Source organism: Chiloscyllium plagiosum, chromosome 15 (assembly GCF_004010195.1).
Source record: "Chiloscyllium plagiosum isolate BGI_BamShark_2017 chromosome 15, ASM401019v2, whole genome shotgun sequence".
Taxonomy (NCBI): Eukaryota; Metazoa; Chordata; class Chondrichthyes; order Orectolobiformes; family Hemiscylliidae; genus Chiloscyllium; species Chiloscyllium plagiosum.
In genome coordinates, this window is record NC_057724.1 from 69,346,643 (window position 1) to 69,368,258 (window position 21,616).

Here is a 21,616-nt window from a genome sequence, read left to right on the forward strand (position 1 = left end):
TGTCTAATTGGTATGGAAACTGTAGCTCAAACCATGCAGGAGGAGAAACTCACAGGTTTTGATGCTAGTCAGTGTGGAGTTAATTGTTCTCAACCAGAGCTTGTACTGACTTCTGCCGAGGGCAAGGGGAAAATTATCAAAGATTTCCTATTTTTGGATACTGTCTGCTGATTCATGGGGTGTGTGCATGCGTGGGGATATCTTCATGAAAAATCTCTCATTGTGTAGTTACCTACTGCTAAGAATGGCCATATCAAGACTTGTATTTATATAGCATCCATTCATAACTTCACAGAGTCCCAAAGTGCTATCGAGTCATAATTTTTGAACGTATCACTGCTGTAATGCTGAAAATGCAGCAATTAATTTTCACAAATAGCAAGCTCCCATAGAGAGCAAAGTTTAAAGGATCAAAAGATCTGTTTTCTGAGATGTGAGATAAGGGACAATAAGCAGCTTGGGCAGCTTCAACAACACTCAGGAAGCTTAACAGCATACAGGACAAAGCAGCTTAAACATTAATTCCCTCTGCTACTGGAGCTCAGTAGTAACAGATGTCTACCATCTCCAAGATGCATTGCAATAACTCACCAAAACTGCTTGGTAAACCCCTTTCAAACCAGTTACCTCTGCTATTGAGAAGGACAAAGGCAGCAGATACAGGGCAATACCACCATCAGCAAGATCCCACCTAAGCCACACACTGTTCTGACTTTGAAATATATTGCTCTGTGGGTGTCCCTATACCACATGGGCTGCAGCAGATCAAGAAGCAGCTCACCACCTTCTCCAGAGCAATTGGGGATGGCTAATAAATGCTGACATAGCCAGTGACACCCACATTCCATGAATGTCAAAATAAGCAAAGGACAAGTCCCCTTCCTGAAGCCAAATTACTGTCACAGACATTGATGTCCACACAAGAGAGACTTCCTTTGATAGCTCACCTGAAAGTTAGCATCCTGAACAATGCAGCATTCTCCCAACTCTGGCCTGGGCTGTCAAGTACAATTCATGCATTAAGACCTCTGAGGTGGGACTGGAACCCATGACCTTTGAATTTGGAGCTACGAATGATAACAATTGAGTTGGAGCTGATACGGTATGTACTGCACCTCCTGTCTGTGCTGATATTGGCCCACTCAACTATGAAGAATGACCAGAAGAGGGCAAGAGAAAAAATAGTACCTTTCACAACCTCGGAATGCCTCAAAGCAATTACAGCAAATTAAAAATATTTTCAGAGCATCCACAGTATTGTGAAATAGAAAAGGCAGCTGATATTTGTGCACAGCATGCCCCCATTAGCAGCAATGTGGTAATGACCAGATAATCATTTTTTTGTGATGTTGGTTGAGCAGTAAATAATCATCAGATCACCAGGCAAAACCTTCCCTGATCTTCTTCGAGACAATGTTACAGGGTCCACTCGAATGGCCTTGACACATTGGAATTCACTTTAGCAAGAGCCAGCATTTTCAGAGGAGAAATGATGAGCTCTTTTATCTCTTTATTTGTTCTATTATGCCCATATGATGAATGTATCCCAAAGCCCCAAAGAAAATGTAGTTATTGCATATTGATAGATAGCCCAAAATTTTCATTTTTTGATCATGGCTACTGGTGCTTGGGAGAGGTGGGCAAGTGACGGAAGTTAGGAGAACATGAGAGCTGCGGATGCTGGAGATCAGAGTCGAGAATGTGGTGCTGGAAAAGCACAGCAGGTCAGCCAGCATCCGAGAAGCAGGAGGATCGACGTTTTGGGCATAAGCCCTTCATCAGGAAAAGTGAAGAAAGTTGCCTGCCCACAATTTGTATAACTAACTTCATTTAACAATATGACAAAAGTTACATGTTGCAGATGTTGAAATCTGAAATAGAAACCAGAAAATGCTGGTATTACCAGTAGGTTCTGGCATGATGCCCTTGAATAGTTGGCCTGTCTTTTATGCTTTCGTTTTGATGGAATGACGGAGGTTAACAGAACCGGAGATAGTCTACTTTATCCCACTCTCTGCCCACTCTGTGCATCCAATCAATCTTTGGATGCTCAATTTCTGGAGGTCTGCTGGGAAGGAGGCTAATCTTCAGCTCAGATCTATCTCAAATCCTTTCCCTTCTTTCCTTCCAACCTTCTGCCTGCTTTTTGGTGCTACAATATAGTCAGCTTTTGCAACTCTTGAGTTAATACAAGAAAATGATATAGTGCTGACCTTTTGTTGTAGCTACACTTACGCAGTGTCATAGGTCCGACCATGGTATGAATAAATAATTTGCTAGTTCTGAGAATTGGCATATTGGGCCAAGATGTTGTATGCCAGAAGGATAACGTCACAGTCATGACTGAAATTGTGAAGGCCTCTGCTCTCAGAATCAGTGCTAATTATTCATTAAACGTCCAAAAAAAAGGAAGAAATATCATTAAAAACCACAAAGAGGCTGCACACTTTGCCCAGCAGAATCAGCAATTCCATTCAGCCATCATTCCCCAGCAAGACCCATTTTTAACACCCTTATGCCATTTTGTTCTAGTTGGTGCAAAGTATTTTGCATCTGATAACCAAAACCAACGTAGCCGGCAATGAAAAGTAGCTGGCCACTGGGTGTTTACCAAGCTTATATAGTGCCTTCATTGGTGAACTAAGAATAATGGATGGGTTGTCGGTTTTGCCACCTGCCTGCCATTGTATTACTGGAGATGTGGTGTGAGGACATTCAGTTGTCCATCTGAGCTGAATTTAACAGGACTAGGCAGGGTACAAGCAGGAACGATGTTCCTGATGACCAGAGAGGACGGAAGCAGGATGTCATTGTCTAAGGACACATTTAGGACTGAGCTGAGGAGGAATTGTTTTACCCTGAGAGTGGTGAGCCTGAGGAATTCTCCACCACAGAAAACAGTCGAGCCCAAAACATTGAATGTTTTCAGGGATGAGCGAGATATAGTTCTCAGTGCTCAAGGAATGGGGAGAAAAATGGAAACGGGGGCCAAGTTGGATGATCGAAGGGGTGAATGGGCGACTCCTGCTCCTGTCTTCTTTGTTTCTTTGTGAATGAGCAGCCAATTGTGCCACATACTCACCATCTGTATGACTGGAGACCTGGCATGGTGATGTTGCTTTGCCTATCCTAGCCCACCATGCTGGATTTTCCATCAGCATCAGGGGTATTGGGTGTGAGAGAAGGGGGAGGCTCTGTGGGAAGGTAGAAAGCCTGCACTCCCAATTGAGAAATATCAAATCGATCCTCATTTTGTTGCTTTTCTGCCCCTCCGGCAGCCACTAGAGTATCTCCAGCCTTTTCCACTTACATTATCTCACACTGGCTGGTTGTTGTGGGTAGCCCAGTACTGGAAACATTCTCTCTTGCTTTTACTCATTTATTGATGGAATAAAAAAAAGAGAAATTCGAGTGAACATTGCAACAATTGCAGGCAAGACCAGCAGGTGAAAAATGATCTGCAGAGCAATTTCTTGCCCAAATAACATATTCCCCACCCAAATTCCAGATTGACACTCAACATGTCTACACTCTCATTGCTGCAACAAAAAAGACTTTAGATTAAAGTCAGCCTCTGACTCCGGGCTTATAGCCACTGAAAATTTTAATGGGAACATTTTGTGCCAATTTTACTGCAATTAACTGCAGAGTCAACAGCATTTAAAAGATGCCTGAAATGTGATGACCAAATGTGCTGGACCTGTGTATTAGAGGGCAGAGTCCTGGCAGAAAGCTTCTCAGTCAAACACACTGCTTGAAATACTATCTGAGTTGGGAGTAGCTGATTGAGACTATTCCTGTTCTTGTGATGTAGACTTCAAAGTGATACCAATCCTCCACAACTAAAGCAGCGGAAATAAACCTTTCCGAACGGACATAATGAAAGCAGTTCTCTTTGATTAATCTTGATTTACCCAATACTCATCAGAGATTGACTGTATCTGTTAAAAAGAAGTGTCTGACACAGCAGAATTCAGTAGGTTTTCAGTCACCAATTTTCAATTAAAAACAAAACAATTGTTAAAGAGCACAATGATTGTGACAAAGGTTGGATTCAGGTCTACCATTCATAAGTTTCAAAATGGATAGCGTTGAAAAATAATTTTTAAGCAATTCATTCATAGGATGTTGGTATTGCTGGCTGGCCCTGCATTTATGTCCAGTCCCTTGAATTGAGTAGCTTGCTATAGGGCCATTTGAGAGGGTAGTTAAGAATCAGCCACATTGCTGCGGGGTCTGGAGTCACGTGCGAGCCAGAACAGGTAAAGAATTTTTTTTCCGTGAAGGGGTTTAGTGAACCAGATTTTTCTAAAGAAAAAAGAAACAATCACATGGGCACATTCAATTACCAATTCTTACATTTCCAATTTCACCATCTGCCATGACAGGAATCAAAACCATTTCCTGGCCTCTTGCAACAGTCTGGACAGCCAATAAAGGCTTGGGAGTGAGGTTCCAAACTTTGTGAATCACTGAGATCTTCTCTCCCCCACTCAACGCACATGTATGGCCTAAATCTATTGTAGGGCCAGACGATCCACAAAACCACAACACCCGTGCATCTAAGGTGAGCTCAAAAACAAATTCTGCATCTTTGAGTATATCGTACCATAAATTGTGTTGTTAGTTTACATACACTAGAACAGTATTGTGGAAATGCTGCATCATCAACAGCGCCATCTTTCAGATGAGACCCCATTTTCATTCTCAGGTGGACAGAGAAAATTCACAGCACTGTTTTTGAAGCAGAATTTACCTTAGTATCTTGGGCAACATTTAGCCATTCGTCATCATGACAAGATCATACTAATAGGCTGTTATTTCATTGCTGTTTTGAAAACATTCTTGTGTGTAAATTACCCATGTCACAACACTGATTGCACCTCAAAAGTACTTCAGAAGTTGCTTTGGGACATGCCAAAGTTGTAAAAGGCACTAAATAAATGCAAGACTTCCTTTGTTTAAACATTTCTAGCATTGTTGATTTCAAGGGAATGCCATGTTTCACTATCAATTTGACTGAACATTTTTTTTTCAATTCCCCTTTTTTTAATAAAACCTTACGTTATCTTGGGAATGTGACTTGAAAGAAATTTACCAAAACCTGCAATCCATTTTAAAAGATGAAAGACTTAACAGCAATCTAGGTTTGTTCAATATGTCATTTTAGTTGCATGACACTGTGATCTTTTGCTCTAAATTCTGTGTTATATGTCCCACAGCTACCTGATGAAGGAGCAGTGCTTCGAAAGCTAGAACTTCCAAATAAACCTTTTGGACTATAACCTGGTGTTGTGTGATTTTTAACTTTGTCTACCCCCGTCCAACACCGGCTCCTCTACACCATTACATAAGAGGTTTGCCATTCAGCTCACCACCACCTTACCAAGGGAATTTAGGGATGGGCAACAAAATGCTGACCTCGTCAATCATGCTCACATCCCATGAATGAGTTAAAATGTTTTCTCACGCAGTATTCAAACAACTAAAAGTTACTTCACAAGGCAGGCCTGAGAGTTATTGCGGCAGTAGGTGTTATGACTACACAGCCCAGTAAAGGGGCAACCCTGTCTAACTGTTTGTTGGCGGCCAAGCCAATTCATCAACCTGCTGTGGCAACCCAGCTGTAAGACCTTGTTAGAAGCTTGAAACATGCACCATTTGAAAACAGAGCCTCCTCGAAGAGAACAGACAAATAGATCAAGATGCAGCCATCTCTCATTAATTATAAACTAACTCATTTCCCATCAGTGGTTAAGCTAGTCATTTCCTTGATGTAACACACTCATAAGTTGAAAAGGTCCAAACTATCTGGCCTAAATGTAATGTAACACTGACTTGAAATAAACATGCTTTTTGCAGTGCGGGGGAAAAGATTCTTTGCATTCAATGTGCTTATTTTTTAAAACAGTGATTGATCCTGTGCATATGGATTTCTTGTAAGTGCGAACACATTTCATAACAGGTTGCTTGTTGATGTGCCCACTACAATTGTATTTTATTCCACACATGTGAACTATCAGCGTTACATTCCCTGTGCAGACACATTCTTTTACACCTGACCTCCCTCATTTGTACTTTCAATGTCATGGAGTGCTGGGGAGTTTATCTCTTATGGTAAATACTGCCAAATAAAAGAATACAAGCACCATGCTACTGTTTACAAGCAATAATGAAGTTAAATTTAAAAAAAAACACCAACTACGTTGATCCTTGCCTCTCAAAGTGTCGTGTGTTAACTGCTGTGTGCTGAGATTACTGGGCTGTTAATCTCACTCCATGGTAAATGAAAGCAATCCTGGGGAAAGCAGGACATAGAACACTTGGTGGAAATCATCTGGTACTTGTGCAAGGGATCTCAGCCTGGCTCTAAGAGGCTGCCATCCCCCAAAACAGCTGCATCCTGTGGACTATGTTTAACCACTGCTCATCTCAACAGTTCCTCATCTCAACAAATTCCAGGGTCATGACTTATCTGTGGTTTTCCTTCGATTCTGTTTGGAGTTCATGGCTGATTGAGGTCCTCACATGCTTCAGGAGAGAGGTCTTTCCCATTGAAATCAGTATTTTCTCACCATCTGTGAAGCACATGCTTGGCCGAATGCAAAATGGAATTGAAGACATGAATATCTAATGTGCTCACTTTTCTAACAACATATGTCCAGCAGACACTGAATGACGGGGAGGATAGGCACAGAAGGAGGCTATTCAGCTCCTCAAGCCTGTTCTACCATTCAGTTCGATCATGGCTGATCTGTATCCATCTATCCATCTTGATTCTGTAACCCATGCCAAATGAAAAAAATGTATCAATCTCAATTTCAAAATGTACAGTTGACCCCACAGCCTGGTCAAGGAGAGAGTCCCAAATTTCACTTAATAGAAATGCAGCCATTCTGCTAATCCTAAAGACAGAGTAGCCTACTCAAAACAGCAAATATTTGATTCGGATTTGGCAAGTTTGGGCAGAAGAAGGTCAAAGCCATTCTGTAACAAGGGCTGACAGTCTCCTTAAGATATACAAGCTCACATGTACAATGTCTAAAAGATGCTCTAGGATATTGCAACACAGCAGAACTCTCTGTGGCTTGTGAGTTTAGTTTTAGATTGGCGTTCTTTCGCATAATTTTTTTGCAAGCGTTTACACAGCTTGGATCGAAACGCACTGGGAAGTGGGGAAATTGCCCAAGTCCCTACCAGATATCACTCGTGATACCAATCTCTCGTGAAGACATTGGCAGACGCTCATTGCTAACTGGACAGTCCCGAAGGGACGGGTCTCTAGTGATAATGATCTGTGGTGCCTGTCCATTGATGAGGGTCATTGGAATATTGCAGTAAGTGTGTTGATTGCTTATAGAGGTAATGGGCACTGCCGCGGGTGAAATGTCATATTCATAAGTTCGGCAGTAGTGCCTCAATTGCATATGATCCGCTTTGTGGAAGTTTGGCGGGACATCTGGCTGGGAAGATGTGACTGTGGCAGAGTTTGCTGCCATTGAAACAGTTGAGACAGTCTGCAGTTCTCCGAAAATACCCTGTTCACCTGCATCTAGAACCTGGCCTCGAGCAAGCGGCTCCTTTTTCTTGATGGGCATCTCATACTGAACCTTCTTCCAAAACTTGGAATTAAGTTTGTTACATTTTGGGCCACACCACTTGATGACAGATAGGAGTTTTATAGTATCTTTTAAGGCTTCAATTTCATGGTAGTTGATTATTCCTTCCACATCGGGGCATTCAATCAATATAACTTTGATCTCTCCAGTTACCAGCATGTTATGCAGCCTGTTTTCTAGCTGGAAAATGCTCCACCCACGCCTTATAACGTAGTCTGGTGTCAACACGATAATCAGTCTCCGACTTTGATCAACAGACCTTGTCAAATCTTCAATGTAGGCTGCGGATTGAGAAAGAGAAGGTGGTTATTAAAGAAAAGATCCAATCCTGCACATCATTTCAATGCAATGGGGACTGTGTAATGTTGTAAACCACCAAATGCCTGTTAGGGATCTGGAAAAATAATCACGGAATTGTGATGACTCAGATGGAGGCTATTTGGCACCAATATGCCAGCCCCGTTTCTATTGACTACTGCCAATCATGTGCATTTTCCCTATCCTGCCACACATCAGTTCTACCCAAATCATCATTCGATACCTTCTCGAATGCCTCAATTGAACTTCCCTCCATTACATTTCCAGGCAAAAGACAAAGGGTTTGTTAATTGTGGTGAAAGAGAAATAGAGATGTAAAATGAGTGCAAATTATGATATGAATGAAGAAAATGGGTCTTCTTTACCAGAAGCAAAGTAGACAAGACATGAGCAAGACAACGCTGTTGGTGGGAGTGGGGAGGTGCAGAAATGGAAGGAAAGTGGAGAACAATCATTGTACACTCAGAGAAAATTAGGTGCTGTTCTTTCAACTTGTGCTGTGCTTCATTTGAACATTGCAACAGGCCCCAGACAGAAACGGGATCAAGGTGATTTATTGAAAGGACAAACAACTGGAAGGTTTGGGTCATTCCTATTAACAGAGAGGAGGTGTTCCACATAGCAGTCACCCAGTATGTGTTTGGTCTCATCAGTGCGGCATGGTGGCTCAGTGGTTAGCACCGCTGCCTCAGAGCACCAGGGACCTGGGTTTGATTACCCCCTTGGGCAACAGTCCGTCTGGAGTATGCACATTCTCCCTGTGTCTGCGTGGGTTTCCTCTGGGTGCTCCGGTTTCCTCCCACAATCCAAAGATTTGTCATGTTAGATGAATTGGCCATGCTAAATTGCCCATAGCGTTCAGGGATGTGCAGGTTAGGTGCAATAATCAGAAGTAAATGTAGTGTAATGGGTCTGGGTGGGTTATTCTTTGGAGGGTCAGTGTGGACTTGTTGGGCCAAATGGCCTGTTTTCAACACTGTAGGGATTCTGTGAGTCAAATGGTATTTCACCTGAAATGTGTGTTAGGACAGAGAGGTGATCGGGCAAATGCTATATAATCTGTGATCATTGAAGGTGCCATGGGGAACCATTTTCCCAGATGTTAGGCTAACCAGTCCATAGTTTCCTGCTTTCTGTCTCCTTCCCTTTTCCAATTTGATGGACTCCTCCCAGAATCCAGTCAGGTCTGGAACATTTTGATCTGGAACTTTCTCTCTGCAGTGAATTCTTGTAAAACTCTTGGATCCAGGCCATCAACTCCAGGTAACATAGGAGAAAGTGCGGACTGCAGATGCTGGAGATCAGAGTCGAGAGTGTGGTGCTGGAAAAGCACAGCTGGTCAGGCAGCATCCGAGGAGCAGGACACTAGACATTTCAAGCATGAGGTCTTTCATGATGAAGGGCTTATGCTCAAAACGTCAATTCTCCTGCTTCTTTAATATTCTCTCTTGGTTCTTACACCCATGAAGAATTAGTTTAAACTCTGAATTGAGTTAGTTTAGGATACTATAAACATCCCAAAATATATCAAAGGAGAATCAATGTTTCTTATGCCCGAAATGGCGATTCTGCTGCTCCTCGGATGCTGCCTGACCTGCTGTGCTTTTCCAGCACCATGCTCTTGACTCGCGGTAACATGCCTGCCTTCAGTCCCATATGTTTGTTAATTACTTTGGCAGATAGAAACTGTTACAAGACCTTTCCTCCTATTACTACCGTGGTTATCAGATATTTTGGGATATTTATAGTATCCTAAACTAACTCAATTCAGAGTTTAAACTAATTCTTCATGGGTGTAAGAACCAAGAGAGAATATTAAAGACAAATACCTAGCTGCACAAAATACAGGAGAGCTCTACAATTTGGTATGTTAATAAGTAGAGTTGAACAGAGTAAAGAAGAAGTTCAAAATGTTCTAAATCAGGCAAGCATTCTATTTACTACACTCTATGCATTCACATACATAATGTGGTAAGTTATAGGCATAGATTGTCATATGGAAATATGACGTTGTGGCTATCATACCGACTTAGCAACAGAATTGGATGTTGAACATCCCTGGTTACAGGGCTTTCAGGAAAGTTAGGGAAGTCAGAAAATGAGAAAAGCTGGTGAAATTAGTTATTTATTGTAGTATTGGATAGGGAAGAGCTCCAAGACAGTTCAAGCATAGAATCAGCGTCAAAAAGGGTGGTGCTGGAAAAACACAGCTGGTCAGGCAGCATCCAAGAAGCAAGAGAATTGGCGTTTGAGCATAAGGTCTTCATTAGGCAAGACCTTATGCTCGAAATGTCTAGTGTCCTGCTCCATGGATGCTGCCTGACTGGCTGTGCTTTTCTAAGCACCACACATTTTGACTCTGATCTCCAGCATCTGCAGTCCTCACTTTCTCCCAGTTAAGAACCAATTTGGCTACAGCTAAGAAACACACCATCAATTAGTGGGAAGGATGTAGAAGAACAAATGTGCAATGAAAGTACTGTGAGGTACAAGCATTATAGGGTATTTATAATTGGGGTATTTTTAACATCCGAATAAAAACTGAGATAGTGGTAGCATTTAGGGCAGCAAGGGACAAATATTTTCTTAGATTGCGTTCAGGAGAAATTCACACAGCAGTCAAATGTGTCAAATTCAACAGGAAATGAGGCATTGCTATATCTGGTTCCTTGGGAATGAGGTGGGCCAGTAAGTCAGGTGTCATTGAACATTAAGGGGGCAATGATCATTGTATTGTAAGGTTTCAGATGATGGTGAACAAGGACAACATACAAACCAGGATAAGACTAATTAACTGGGGGAGCTACAACTTCCATGGGACAACAACAGAGCGGGACTGGATAAACTGGACCCAAAGGTTGGCAGGACAATGATCAAAGAAGCTAAATAACTTTAAAAGGTAAGCTGGCTCAGATACAGTTCCTGCAAAGGGAGAGTGGGGCAAACTAATCTGGAGCTTCCCTGGATAAAAACAGAGATGGAAATGAAAATTAAGAAGAAACGTTGTGCTTAAGACTGTTGGCAGGTGGAAATTGCATTTGATGCAGTGCTGTAACCAGTAGAAGGGAGAAAACAGAAAGCAAATCGGAGAAGCAAAGAGGGATTATGAGAAAATACTGGTGAAATAATTCCACCGAGGCCAGTATCCAGTCACCATGCCACCCTTTATTTACATGTGGAGAGTCCTTGACACTGATCCAGCTCACTCAGAGCCAGCTCTCATACTGAGCAGGATGTCTAACACTGCTGTTCTTATCTGTCAGCCAGAGCTCCCTGATTGGACCAGATTAACAGCCCCAATCACGGAACTCATATTCTATGAGGTCCAACTGGCTGACTTTGTTGCAATCATTACATCCCCTTTTGAGTTGGAGGACACAGACTGGTTATTTTTTGTAGCTACTCCTGGGGTGGTTTAGTGCCAGGTCATGTTCCGCCAACTCCGGCTCTGGTACAGACAGTGTGTAATGCTCAGTAGCTCTCCTCTTGGACCCAGAGCATCTCAGAAGAAATTCATTCTCCTCTTTAGGTGGCAGTGGCATTGAGGTGGTGACATCTACCATGTCCGTCTCAGATTCCGAGGTATCTTCAACATTTGACGGACAGGGAGAACCCAAAGGTTCCAGAACTGTCAGGGAGGTTGTTGAGGAGCCGGGCATGCTTTGTTCCTGCATCGTTTGTGAGGTTGCAGCTTTCAAGTGGTCCATGTGCTTGTTCAGGACTGTCACACCAACCCAAACTTTATACATCACTGGACCTGACCTCACAGTGACCATGCCCCTTATCCATGCAGTACCATTCCTTGGTTCCTACACCAAAACTTTGTTACCTGAAGCAACTGTCTGTCTCACTTTGCGAATTCTTGTGCTTGGCATGGGTGTTTCATCCTCCACCCCAGGTCCAGGAAATCAGGTTTAAACTGATGTGGAGTCTTCTCCACATTAGCAAGTCTGCTGGAACTATCCCTGTAGTTGCATGTGGGTTGGTCCTATTATAATCAAATAGGAACCGGGACAGTTTGATATCGAGTCAACCTGTAGGCTGTTTAAGTCTGCTCTTTCTGCCAGACCATTGGATGATGGAAGGTATGGAGCTGTCCTAATATGACGAATCCCATTTGACTTCAGGAATATTCCTGCTGGTAAACGATGGCCCAGTATCTGTTACCAACTATCTTTGTATGTATTACAAAAGATATGCTCAGTTTTCTATTGAGACCCATGTTTGACGAATGAATGCTGTGCACATCCAGCCATTTTGAGTGGGTGCCCATAAGGACTGGGAAAAATGAGCCCATGAAAGGACCTGCACAGTCAATGAGTAACCAAATGCGGGGTTTACCCAGTCATTCCCTTGAATGTGGGGGAGCTGCTGGTGATAATTTTTGTCCTTGTTGGCACTCTGGGCACTTGCCCTCCAACACGGTGATGTCTGCATCCAATCCTGGCCATCAGGCATAATGCCTCACCAACATCTTCATTTTGGAAACCCCTGGATGATCCTAGTGGAGTTCAGCCAGTATCTGGTGGCGACCTTTTCTCGGAACAATGACTTTTGTCCCCATATTGATATGCCGTCCTCTGCTGCAATCCTGTCCCCCGGGTCCTAAAAGGTTTCAGTTCGGTTTGTGACGGCATTTTGATTTCTGCCATCACCACCAGCTGTTTCAGTTTTTCCAGGATCAGGTCCTCCTGCTTCCAAAGTCTGATATTGTCAGCATGACCGGAAGTGTGTCCAGAAAATGTAAAACCATTACAAACTCTTTCAGTACTGGTGTTACTGGTGGTGTATCTGCCGGTAAGACACAGCTCTACATCTCCCAGATGGCATTCCAACTTATAAGTGTAATCACTTAGTATTAGAGTTGAATTCAGCCTGAAGCTATGGGCAGCACTGCCTTGTACTCCTTAAGTCAACCGAGCAACGGAATGACTGGGTAAACCCTGGATTTGGTTACACATTGACTGTGCAGGTCCTTTCATGGGCTCAATGTTCTTACTCCTTGTGGACACCCATTCAAATTGGCTGGATGTGCACTGTGTTCATTCGTCAAACATGGGGACTCAATGGAAAACTGAGCACATCTTTTATAATACGTACACTCCCAGAATACTTGGTAAATTTATGTCCGTAAGGTATTGGTAGAACTTCTTGACTCCAAGTATGAACTCAGATTTCTCCAGTTTCCTCATTTCCCCTCCCCCCACTTTGTCTCAGTCAAATCCCTCGAACTCAGCACTCCTGTTCCCTGGATGCTGCCTGACCTGCTGCGCTTTTCCAGCAACACATTTTCAGCTCCAAGTATGACCACCAACCTTCCTTTTCTATCTGGGCATTTTACACTCTGCATTAGCCAAAGTCTTGGATGCATATGACATTGAGCTAATGTCATATGAGCTAATACTATCCCAATTCAGCATAGGGAGGCATCACATTTCAATACCAGGTATCGCTTGGGATCATAGTGCACCAACACTTTAGAGGATGATAGCTGTTTCTTCACTTCCCTGAAAGCTATGGCTTGGCTGTGTGACCATTTACAATAACGGAACCCACATTCTAGAAGTCTACCTGGCAGACCGAGTTACAATCATACTTGGTCTCGAACATAAAGAAGAATAATTAAATCTTATACAGATACATAAATAGTAAAAGGATGGTAAAAGGAGAGTGAGAACTGATTAAGTACCAATGATTAGCACTGCTGCCAAACAGTGCCAGGGACCCAGGTTCAATTTCAGGTGACTTACTGTGTGGAATTTGCACGTTCTCTTGTTGTCTCCATGGCTTTCCTCAGGGTGCTCTGGATTCTTCCCACAGTCCAAAGATGTGAAGGTTATGTGGATTGGTTTTGCTAAATGTGGGTTTATGGGGATAGTGTAGGGGGTGGGTCTGGTGGGATGGTCTTCAGAGGGCCAGTGCAGACCCGATGGGCCAAATTGCCTCTATCTGCACTGTAGGTACTCTACAATTCTAAAAAAATGAGATTTAGACATGGAAACAGACCCATGGGCAGGGTATTAAATAAATACTTGCAGAATAACCAGAAGGCATTGTGGCACATCAGAGAGGGGGAAAATTACTAGGAACCACATATATTAATGCACAGAGACTTATTCCTTGCAGAGAGAAAGAATGTGTGAATGTATTGTAGCTGTTTCAACATGACAAAATACAGATTCTGGATTAATGGTGCTGGAAGAGCACAGAAGTTCAGGCAGCATCCGAGGAGCAGTACAGGTTGTTCTGCTATAACACATGTTTCATTAATGTGAACTCACAATAATATGACTGACGAATTGAGGATACTGTTTTTAAAGCACGAACCTTTAAAGCGTACATTGGTTATAATGTGATTCTGGCTGCATTTTTTTAAATGGTGCTGCTATTATGTGATTTTTCTTACAATATGGGATTGTACAAGAATGGAATACCATGTTATAGCAGAAGTGACTATAGGAGACAGCCTTTCACTGATTAATTTCCCAAGGCTATACCCTGACCAATCAGATCCAAACTGCTGGTCTGAAGTCTAACAAAGCTTGGCAGTTAACAGTAAATTATCATTAACTGCTGTTTTCCTCATGGCAACACCTCAAGCAATTGGAGTTCGCTTGTCAATGAATCAGCAGACTCCTTTCATACAGTATGAATATTGGTTTTCCCCTTATATTGGTATTCTTGCAAATTATCCTGATGAATGTAAGATGAAAAGATTTGACAAAAAGAAGTTCTACATTTCCAAATGAATAGGGGAATATTTCTGGATAGGTTCAACAAGCATAAGCAATAGCTAAAAACCAAGCGGCTTGTCATTTTTGATTTTTTTCCTTTAAGCAAATGTCTTTATTATTTACAAACGTCTGTGTTTCCCTCTGTCAGCTCTCACAAAAACCTTTATTCAAGAAGAAATGCAGGTATTGTGCTCTTGGTTCTATGTCAATGAACCAAAACCCTCTGCCTGGAAATGTTACAGGAGGGAACTCAGGTAATTTATTTTTCCCTGTGGGAAATCCTTTGCCATCTCTTGATAAGTCACCAAAGGATGAAAACTTACTGAGTGATTAATTGCAGGTACAAAAATCTGGGCACTGTTCTACACTGTAGGCTGTGTCCTTGAGGCAACATTAATGCCTGTGCATGACACACAAGGTGAGGAGTGCTGTTCAAAGGGAGGGAAGAATCCACTGCAAATATAAAAAGGATTCGTATTTTATAGCACCTGTCACAGCACTATCACATCCCAACATGCTTTGTAGCCAATGACAACCTTTTGAAGTGTACTCACTCTTGAAGTATCAGGATAAGCACTGGCAGAACACCAAGGAGTATTTTATTGTACTCCTTTGAATAGAACCTCGAGGTCATAAGTTTCCAACTAAAGGGGTAGATGGTGCTTTGAGTTGATAGCTCATTTTACAGTGCAGCAGTTTGTCAGTTTTGTACTGGATTGACAACCTGGGTTATATACCCAATTCTCAGAAGTAGAAATATAAAAAAACACAGAAAATAGGAGCATGAGTAAGGCATTTGGCCTTTCGATCTTGGCTGATCATTCAAATCTATACTCTACTCCCAGTTTTCTCCCATATCCTTTGATCCCCTTCACATCAAGTGCTGTATCTAGCTCCTTCCTGAAATCATGCAATGTTTGGCCTTGACGGCTTTCTGCGGTAGGAAATTCTACGCTAGGATTCAGACTCAAAGGCAAGTGTTTTACCGGGAAAGCCATTTCATATTTATGCATCGCTCAGGCATAAATGGTTCCGACAATGAGTTTTAGAAGTTTAATATTGAGAACATATAAAATATCAGGATTACATATGTCCCTATTGCACTGAAGGGAACTAGACATCAGATATATGGGCAGTGGCTAAACCATTAGAAGGGACTTTGTAGCATTTTACGGCAGAGCTATCTGTCAGCTTTAATTTGTAGAAGTTAACCACAAGCATGAACTATCATTTTCAGAATAATGAATCACACAGCTCTGTAGTGATGTCCATTTAAAAAATTACTGTCTGAAAGATAGATCGAGCAGATATTAATTATTTCCAAAGGAAAGTTAAAAGTAAAAAAAATATAAACAGTCAACGTTTCAGATTGCTGTGATTAATAATTCTGATAGCGTTTGGATTCAAGTTATTTTAATCACAGGCATCCAGCTGGGATGCAATGTTCCTATGTCAAGATGTCATCCATTCTTTATTTATAAATGTCCAAAAAAATCTTCAAGTTCTTTGGAAATGATGTGCTGCGAAATACTGCAACTCAGCACACAGCTTATTCACTGTGTTAATGTCAATTCCATTGGAGATTGAGCTAAGGCTTTAAGACATCTGCACCAGTAATGACATTGGAAATCACTATTGATGCGTGACTTTCCAGTGTCCTCCACTTGTTTGGTGCTTCTTATAGAAGAGCTGTTACTATTACCAAGCTGCTTCAGTGGTCCGTAGAAAGGATGTTAACCTGCAGAAGCAACTTCACTATGAAAAATAGATTGGGATGTGGAACATAAAAGCAGACAGGCAGCTCAGTGAAGGTCCTTTATCTCATCGAGTGATGGGATATGCGTTCCCACTCCCAAGATGGCAGACAGTAAAGGGTTTGATCATATGCAGCTGTCTTATAAGAAGGGTATAAACAAGCAGAGAACTCCAACAGGAGAAGGCAAGAGACATAAATTAGATTAGATTTAGATTACGTTACAGTGTGGAAACAGGCCCTCCGGCCCAACAAGTCCACACCGACCTGCCGAAGCGCAACCCACCCATACCCCTACATTTACCCCTTACCTAACACTAGGGGCAATTTAGCATGGCCAATTCACCTAACATGCACATTTTTGGAAAGTGGGAGGAAACCGGAGCACCTGGAGGAAACCCATGCAGACACGGGGAGAATGTGCAAACTCCACACAGTCAGTCGCCTGAGGCGGGAATGGAACCCGGGTCTCTGGTGCTGTGAGGCAGCAGTGCTAACCACTGTGCCACCGTGCCGCCCACAGGCCAACTTACATCAATTTTCTCGCATAGATTAAGAGTATTACTACAGAATTCCTACAGTATGGGGACAGACCATTCAGCCCAACAAGTCCACAGTGCCCCTCCAAACAACATCCCACCCAGGCCCAAACCCCTACTCCCTGTAACCCTGCACCTCCCATGGCTCGCACACTGAACTGACACATCCCAAACACTGCAGGGTAATTTAGCACAGCCAATCCACTTGGACTGTGAGAGGAAACTGCAGCACCTGGAGGAAACTCATGCAGACACAGACAGTCACCGATGGGTGGAATCGAACCCAGGACCCTGGCACATGCTACCATGCAACCATCTATTACATAGACTTGTGAGATTTCCCTCTTACTGAAAAACAGTGTTGAGAGGGACCACTTTAAAATTCTACACAGAGAGTCTCGACAGTGCCAGATTTTCCCTCTCCTAGATGGGCAAACGCACATCAGGCTAACTCATAAATACAGGAGTAGGCCTCATATGCAGAAATGTTGATCTCAACCCAGTCACTGGCAATCTTTAATGATTTGTGAAAGCAGGAGGATTGCGAGTCTACACACAATGGTCCTCACATTACTAGTTACCAGTGAAAGTGGACACCTTAATCCCTCACATGTTTGATGAATTTGGAGTAGCTTCTAGTGGTGGCATGTGGGGGAAACCCATCTGGAGTTGGAAAATGTTTAACAATAAAGTTCAAGAGGTGTTGCCAAATTCATATGTCACACAATACTAAAAGTTTAATCATAATGCAATGTCTCATGATATTAAATCACAGTGATTGACGATTTGACACAATTCTTAAAAGTGAAAGTGACCATTAAACTGACTAGCGTTGTTAATGTGGAAAGATCTCGGATGCACTAAAGTACATCATCCAGTAGCTAAATTGTACTTTTGTATCAAACAATACTGACATTTAGTTTTGACTTGCAAATTGTTCATCCTGAGTTAGTCTTAATCAGTGTTCAACAACTCAAGAGTCATTCCTCCTGTTTGTAAGCATGAACAGATTGCTGAGTACTTTCAATTACTTCAAAGGCTCTGGAGATTTTGTCGAATCTTTGTGCAAAAGATTCTTGACTTATACCTGCATGGCAGAGTTTCAAACCCTATAAATGGATTCAGTTCAGCAGGGCCTGCTGATAGATCATTCAGTTGGATCTCATAATACAGGATTCTTTGAGATTCTAATAATATCGTCAAGTTAAATAAAGAATCATTCAAAATCCATATTCCAATTAAGTGTTCATTTAATCAACAAAATACATAAAAGTGCTTTTACCTTGACAGCTGTATTTGTTGAAAGGAATCCATCTGCCAGTTTTGGATGCTAGTCAAGCATGTATTATAAGGATTAGGTAAATCTTTGAGATTCTAATAATATTGTCAGTTCAATAAAGATTTACCAAATTTGTTATAGCTCTCTTGAGGTCTGGACACAGTGGAGCTAACTGAGTGGGTATGGAAGGTGGTAGTGCATGGAGATATGGGGATGAGTTACTGAAAATAGGGAGGCAGAGAAAAGAGAGGGCCATAGAGAGAATTTCAGGGTATAGAGGAATTTGGTAGGTTGGCAGGATTTGTAAAATGGGGAAAGATTTACAAGGATGTTGCCAGGGTTGGAAGATTTGAGTTATAGGGAGAGGCTGAACAGGCTGGGGCTGTTTTTCCTGGAGCGTCAGAGGCTGAGGGGTGACCTTATAGAGGTTGACAAAATTATGAGGGGCATGGATAGGATAAATAGTCAAAGTCTTTTCCCTGGGGCCGGGGAGTCCAGAACTGGAGGGTATAGGTTTAGGGTGAGATGGGAAAGATATAAAAGGGACCTAAGGAGCAACTTTTTCACTCAGAGGGTGGTACGTGTATGGAATGAGCTGCCAGAGGAAGTGGTGGAGGCTGGTACAATTGCAACATTTAAGAGGCATTTAGATGGGTATATGAATAGGAAGGATTTGGAGGGATTGGGCCGGGTGCTGGCAGGTGGGACTAGATTGGGTTGGGATACCTGGTCGGCATGGACGGGTTGGACCGAAGAGTCTGTTTCCATGTTATACATCTCTATGATTGTATGACTTGGGGTGAGGATTAGGTAACATTGGACACAACTGTTGGATCTGGGACAATGGACCAAGGGTCAGGACTTCTGACCTACCTGGCTTAGTGTGTTCCCCGCAGTGCCATACCCAACTTCAAGAGGTAGTGGTCTCGTGTCCAGCACCCTCTCCCTCCCCCACCCCCCACCCACCACCACCCCCTACACTGTGAGTATACAGTTTGTGGATGCCAGGGGACAGAATGTTGGGAATATCCTAACTCTTGAGTTCCACCTTGAAGAGGGAGAAATTGACACTGCAAACAATACCTCACCACCTTGCTGGCTGGCTGGCTTGCCTCCTCTCATGGTGTGAGTGAGGTTTCTGAGTCTCAGGAGGATTGAGGCAGACAAGGATTGGAGTGGGGTGGTGACCAGGCTGATTGGAGAGATGAAGAACAAGGTGATGAGCTGTGCAGTGAGGGGTTGAAAGTGGGATAGCCAGAGAGCCATAGAGATGTACAGCACAAGAACAGACCCTTTGGCCCAACTCGTCCAAGCTGACCAGATATCCTAAATTAAACCACTCCCATTTACCAGCATTTGGCCCATATCCCTCTAAACCCATCTATTCATAAGCCCAACCAGATGCCTTTCAATTGTTGTAATAGTACCAGTCTGCACCACTTTCTCTTGCACCTTATTCTATACACACACCACCCTCTGCGTGAAAAAGTTGCCTCTTATATCTTTCCCCTCACACCCTAAACCTCTGGTTTTGGACTTCTCTAACCCTGTGGAAAAGACCTTGTCTAATTACCCTGACCATGCCCCTCATGATTTTATAAATCTCTGTAAAATTATCCCTGAATCTCCAACACTCCAGGAACAACCCAGCTTCTGCCTATTTCAGCCTCTCCCTACAGCTCCTCCCTATCCCTCCAGCCCTGGCAGTAATTAGAAGGCAGCAAAAACAGTGTCTTTTGATACAGACTGCGTCTCACCAGCAGTAATTTCACAGACATGATGATTGCATGGGTGGTGAGTGCAGTTGCCACGTCAGAAAATGCAGCTTAAACTAAAAGAATACAAATAGTATACACAAACATCAGCCTCTCTTGAGTACGCTACATATTTCCATATTTTATGGCATGCATTTCTAGGAGATTGCTACATCCAATCTGGCTGTCATATTTGCCTACAAAACAACAGCAACCACATTTCAAAGCCACTCATTATTGGTAAATGCATCAGGGCTTCCCATGGCGGGAAGGAATGAGATCAAGTTGTTCCTGTCATTCTTTCTACCTGTTCCTGTAACAAGTAATCATTACACATAATCTTTTTCCTGATGTGGGCTTTGAATTTGGAGTGCACTGTCAGTACAGCCAGTGGAAATGGACCCAGCAGTAATTTCCAAAAAGGATAAGTGTTTGAAAGATGAACAAAGTATTGGCCCTTGATGTCTGTGCTGACTCTTATTAGCGAAATCTGCTCTTCATATAAATGGAGGAGCAGATTACCGTTTGAGGAAGCCAGCACAGAACCCAAGCCCTTAATCTCTTCCTTTTCTACTATGTTATTCCACAAGTTCATAACTGCACTATGCGTGGGATTAACTAAGCTGTAAACAGCCAACAGGTTGCTTGAGATCTTTCACTTCCACTGATAAAGGAGCAGTAAATTTCAAACGATGAAACAAGATGTGTCACATTGCTTCAAATGTTTGAGTAGCATGAGGAAGGTGCTAACAAAGAAAGGAGTTTGATTCACAAAATGGAAAGTGTAGTCCATCTCAGGAATGTTATTCAAATATCATACCACAAATGAATGTAGTTGTAAGTATTCAGCGTCACTGTGGGTGTAAAGGGTTTATTATCATGTTGGAAAAGGTGATACTGCAAGACCCAAAGCTCTTGCAGTAACTAACGGAGCTAATCACAGAGGGTGGCATTTTGATAAAGTCATCCACAACACAACTAGCTAACGTCACCCATCATTTCACTGCAGCTAAGCACCAGGATCAGTCATAGAATATTTTGTACAGCAGCATTCAATAAGTTTTGCAGTTTTCTCCAATGTCACTGTTGGTAGACCTGATGTAGACTGAACATAGAGACTGTGTCTTTTATTTTCATGATGTTGAAAATTATGGATTGAAACAGGGAAGAATTGTTTTAAAACCAATGTTTTAAAAGATTTTTGCATATTTTAAAAAGAAAGTCACCTGACACTCATGGCAAGCGTCATGTATATCATTATTTTAAAAAGCAGTTAATTAAGAACATAGTACATAGAACATAGAAAAATACAGCGCAGTACAGGCCCTTTGGCCCTCGATGTTACACCGATCCAAGCCCACCTAACCTACACTAGCCCATTATCCTCCATTTGCCTATCCAATGCCTGTTTAAATGCCCATAAAGAGGGAGAGTCCACCACTGCTACTGTCAGGGCATTTCATGAAATCACGACTCGCTGAGTAAAGAATCTACCCCTAACATCTGTCCTATACCTACCACCCCTTAATTTAAAGCTATGCCCCCTCGTAATAGCTGATGCCATACGTGGAAAAAGGTTCTCATGGTCAACCCTATCTAAACCCCTAATCATCTTGTACA

General features: G+C 42.4%; 1 protein-coding gene across 2 annotated transcripts in view; it reads right to left on the reverse strand.

Moving 5' to 3' along the window:
- Positions 1-5,280: 5,280 nt before the first annotated feature.
- il1rapl2 (interleukin 1 receptor accessory protein-like 2) overlaps positions 5,281-21,616 on the reverse strand; it is a 1,022,943-nt gene continuing 1,006,607 nt past the window's right edge. For both annotated transcript variants that reach the window (XM_043705153.1, XM_043705154.1), the window contains one exon: positions 5,281-7,900. In XM_043705153.1, coding sequence (XP_043561088.1) covers positions 7,194-7,900 — 707 coding nt within the window. In that variant the 3' untranslated portion in view covers positions 5,281-7,193. The remainder of the gene's footprint in view (positions 7,901-21,616) is intronic.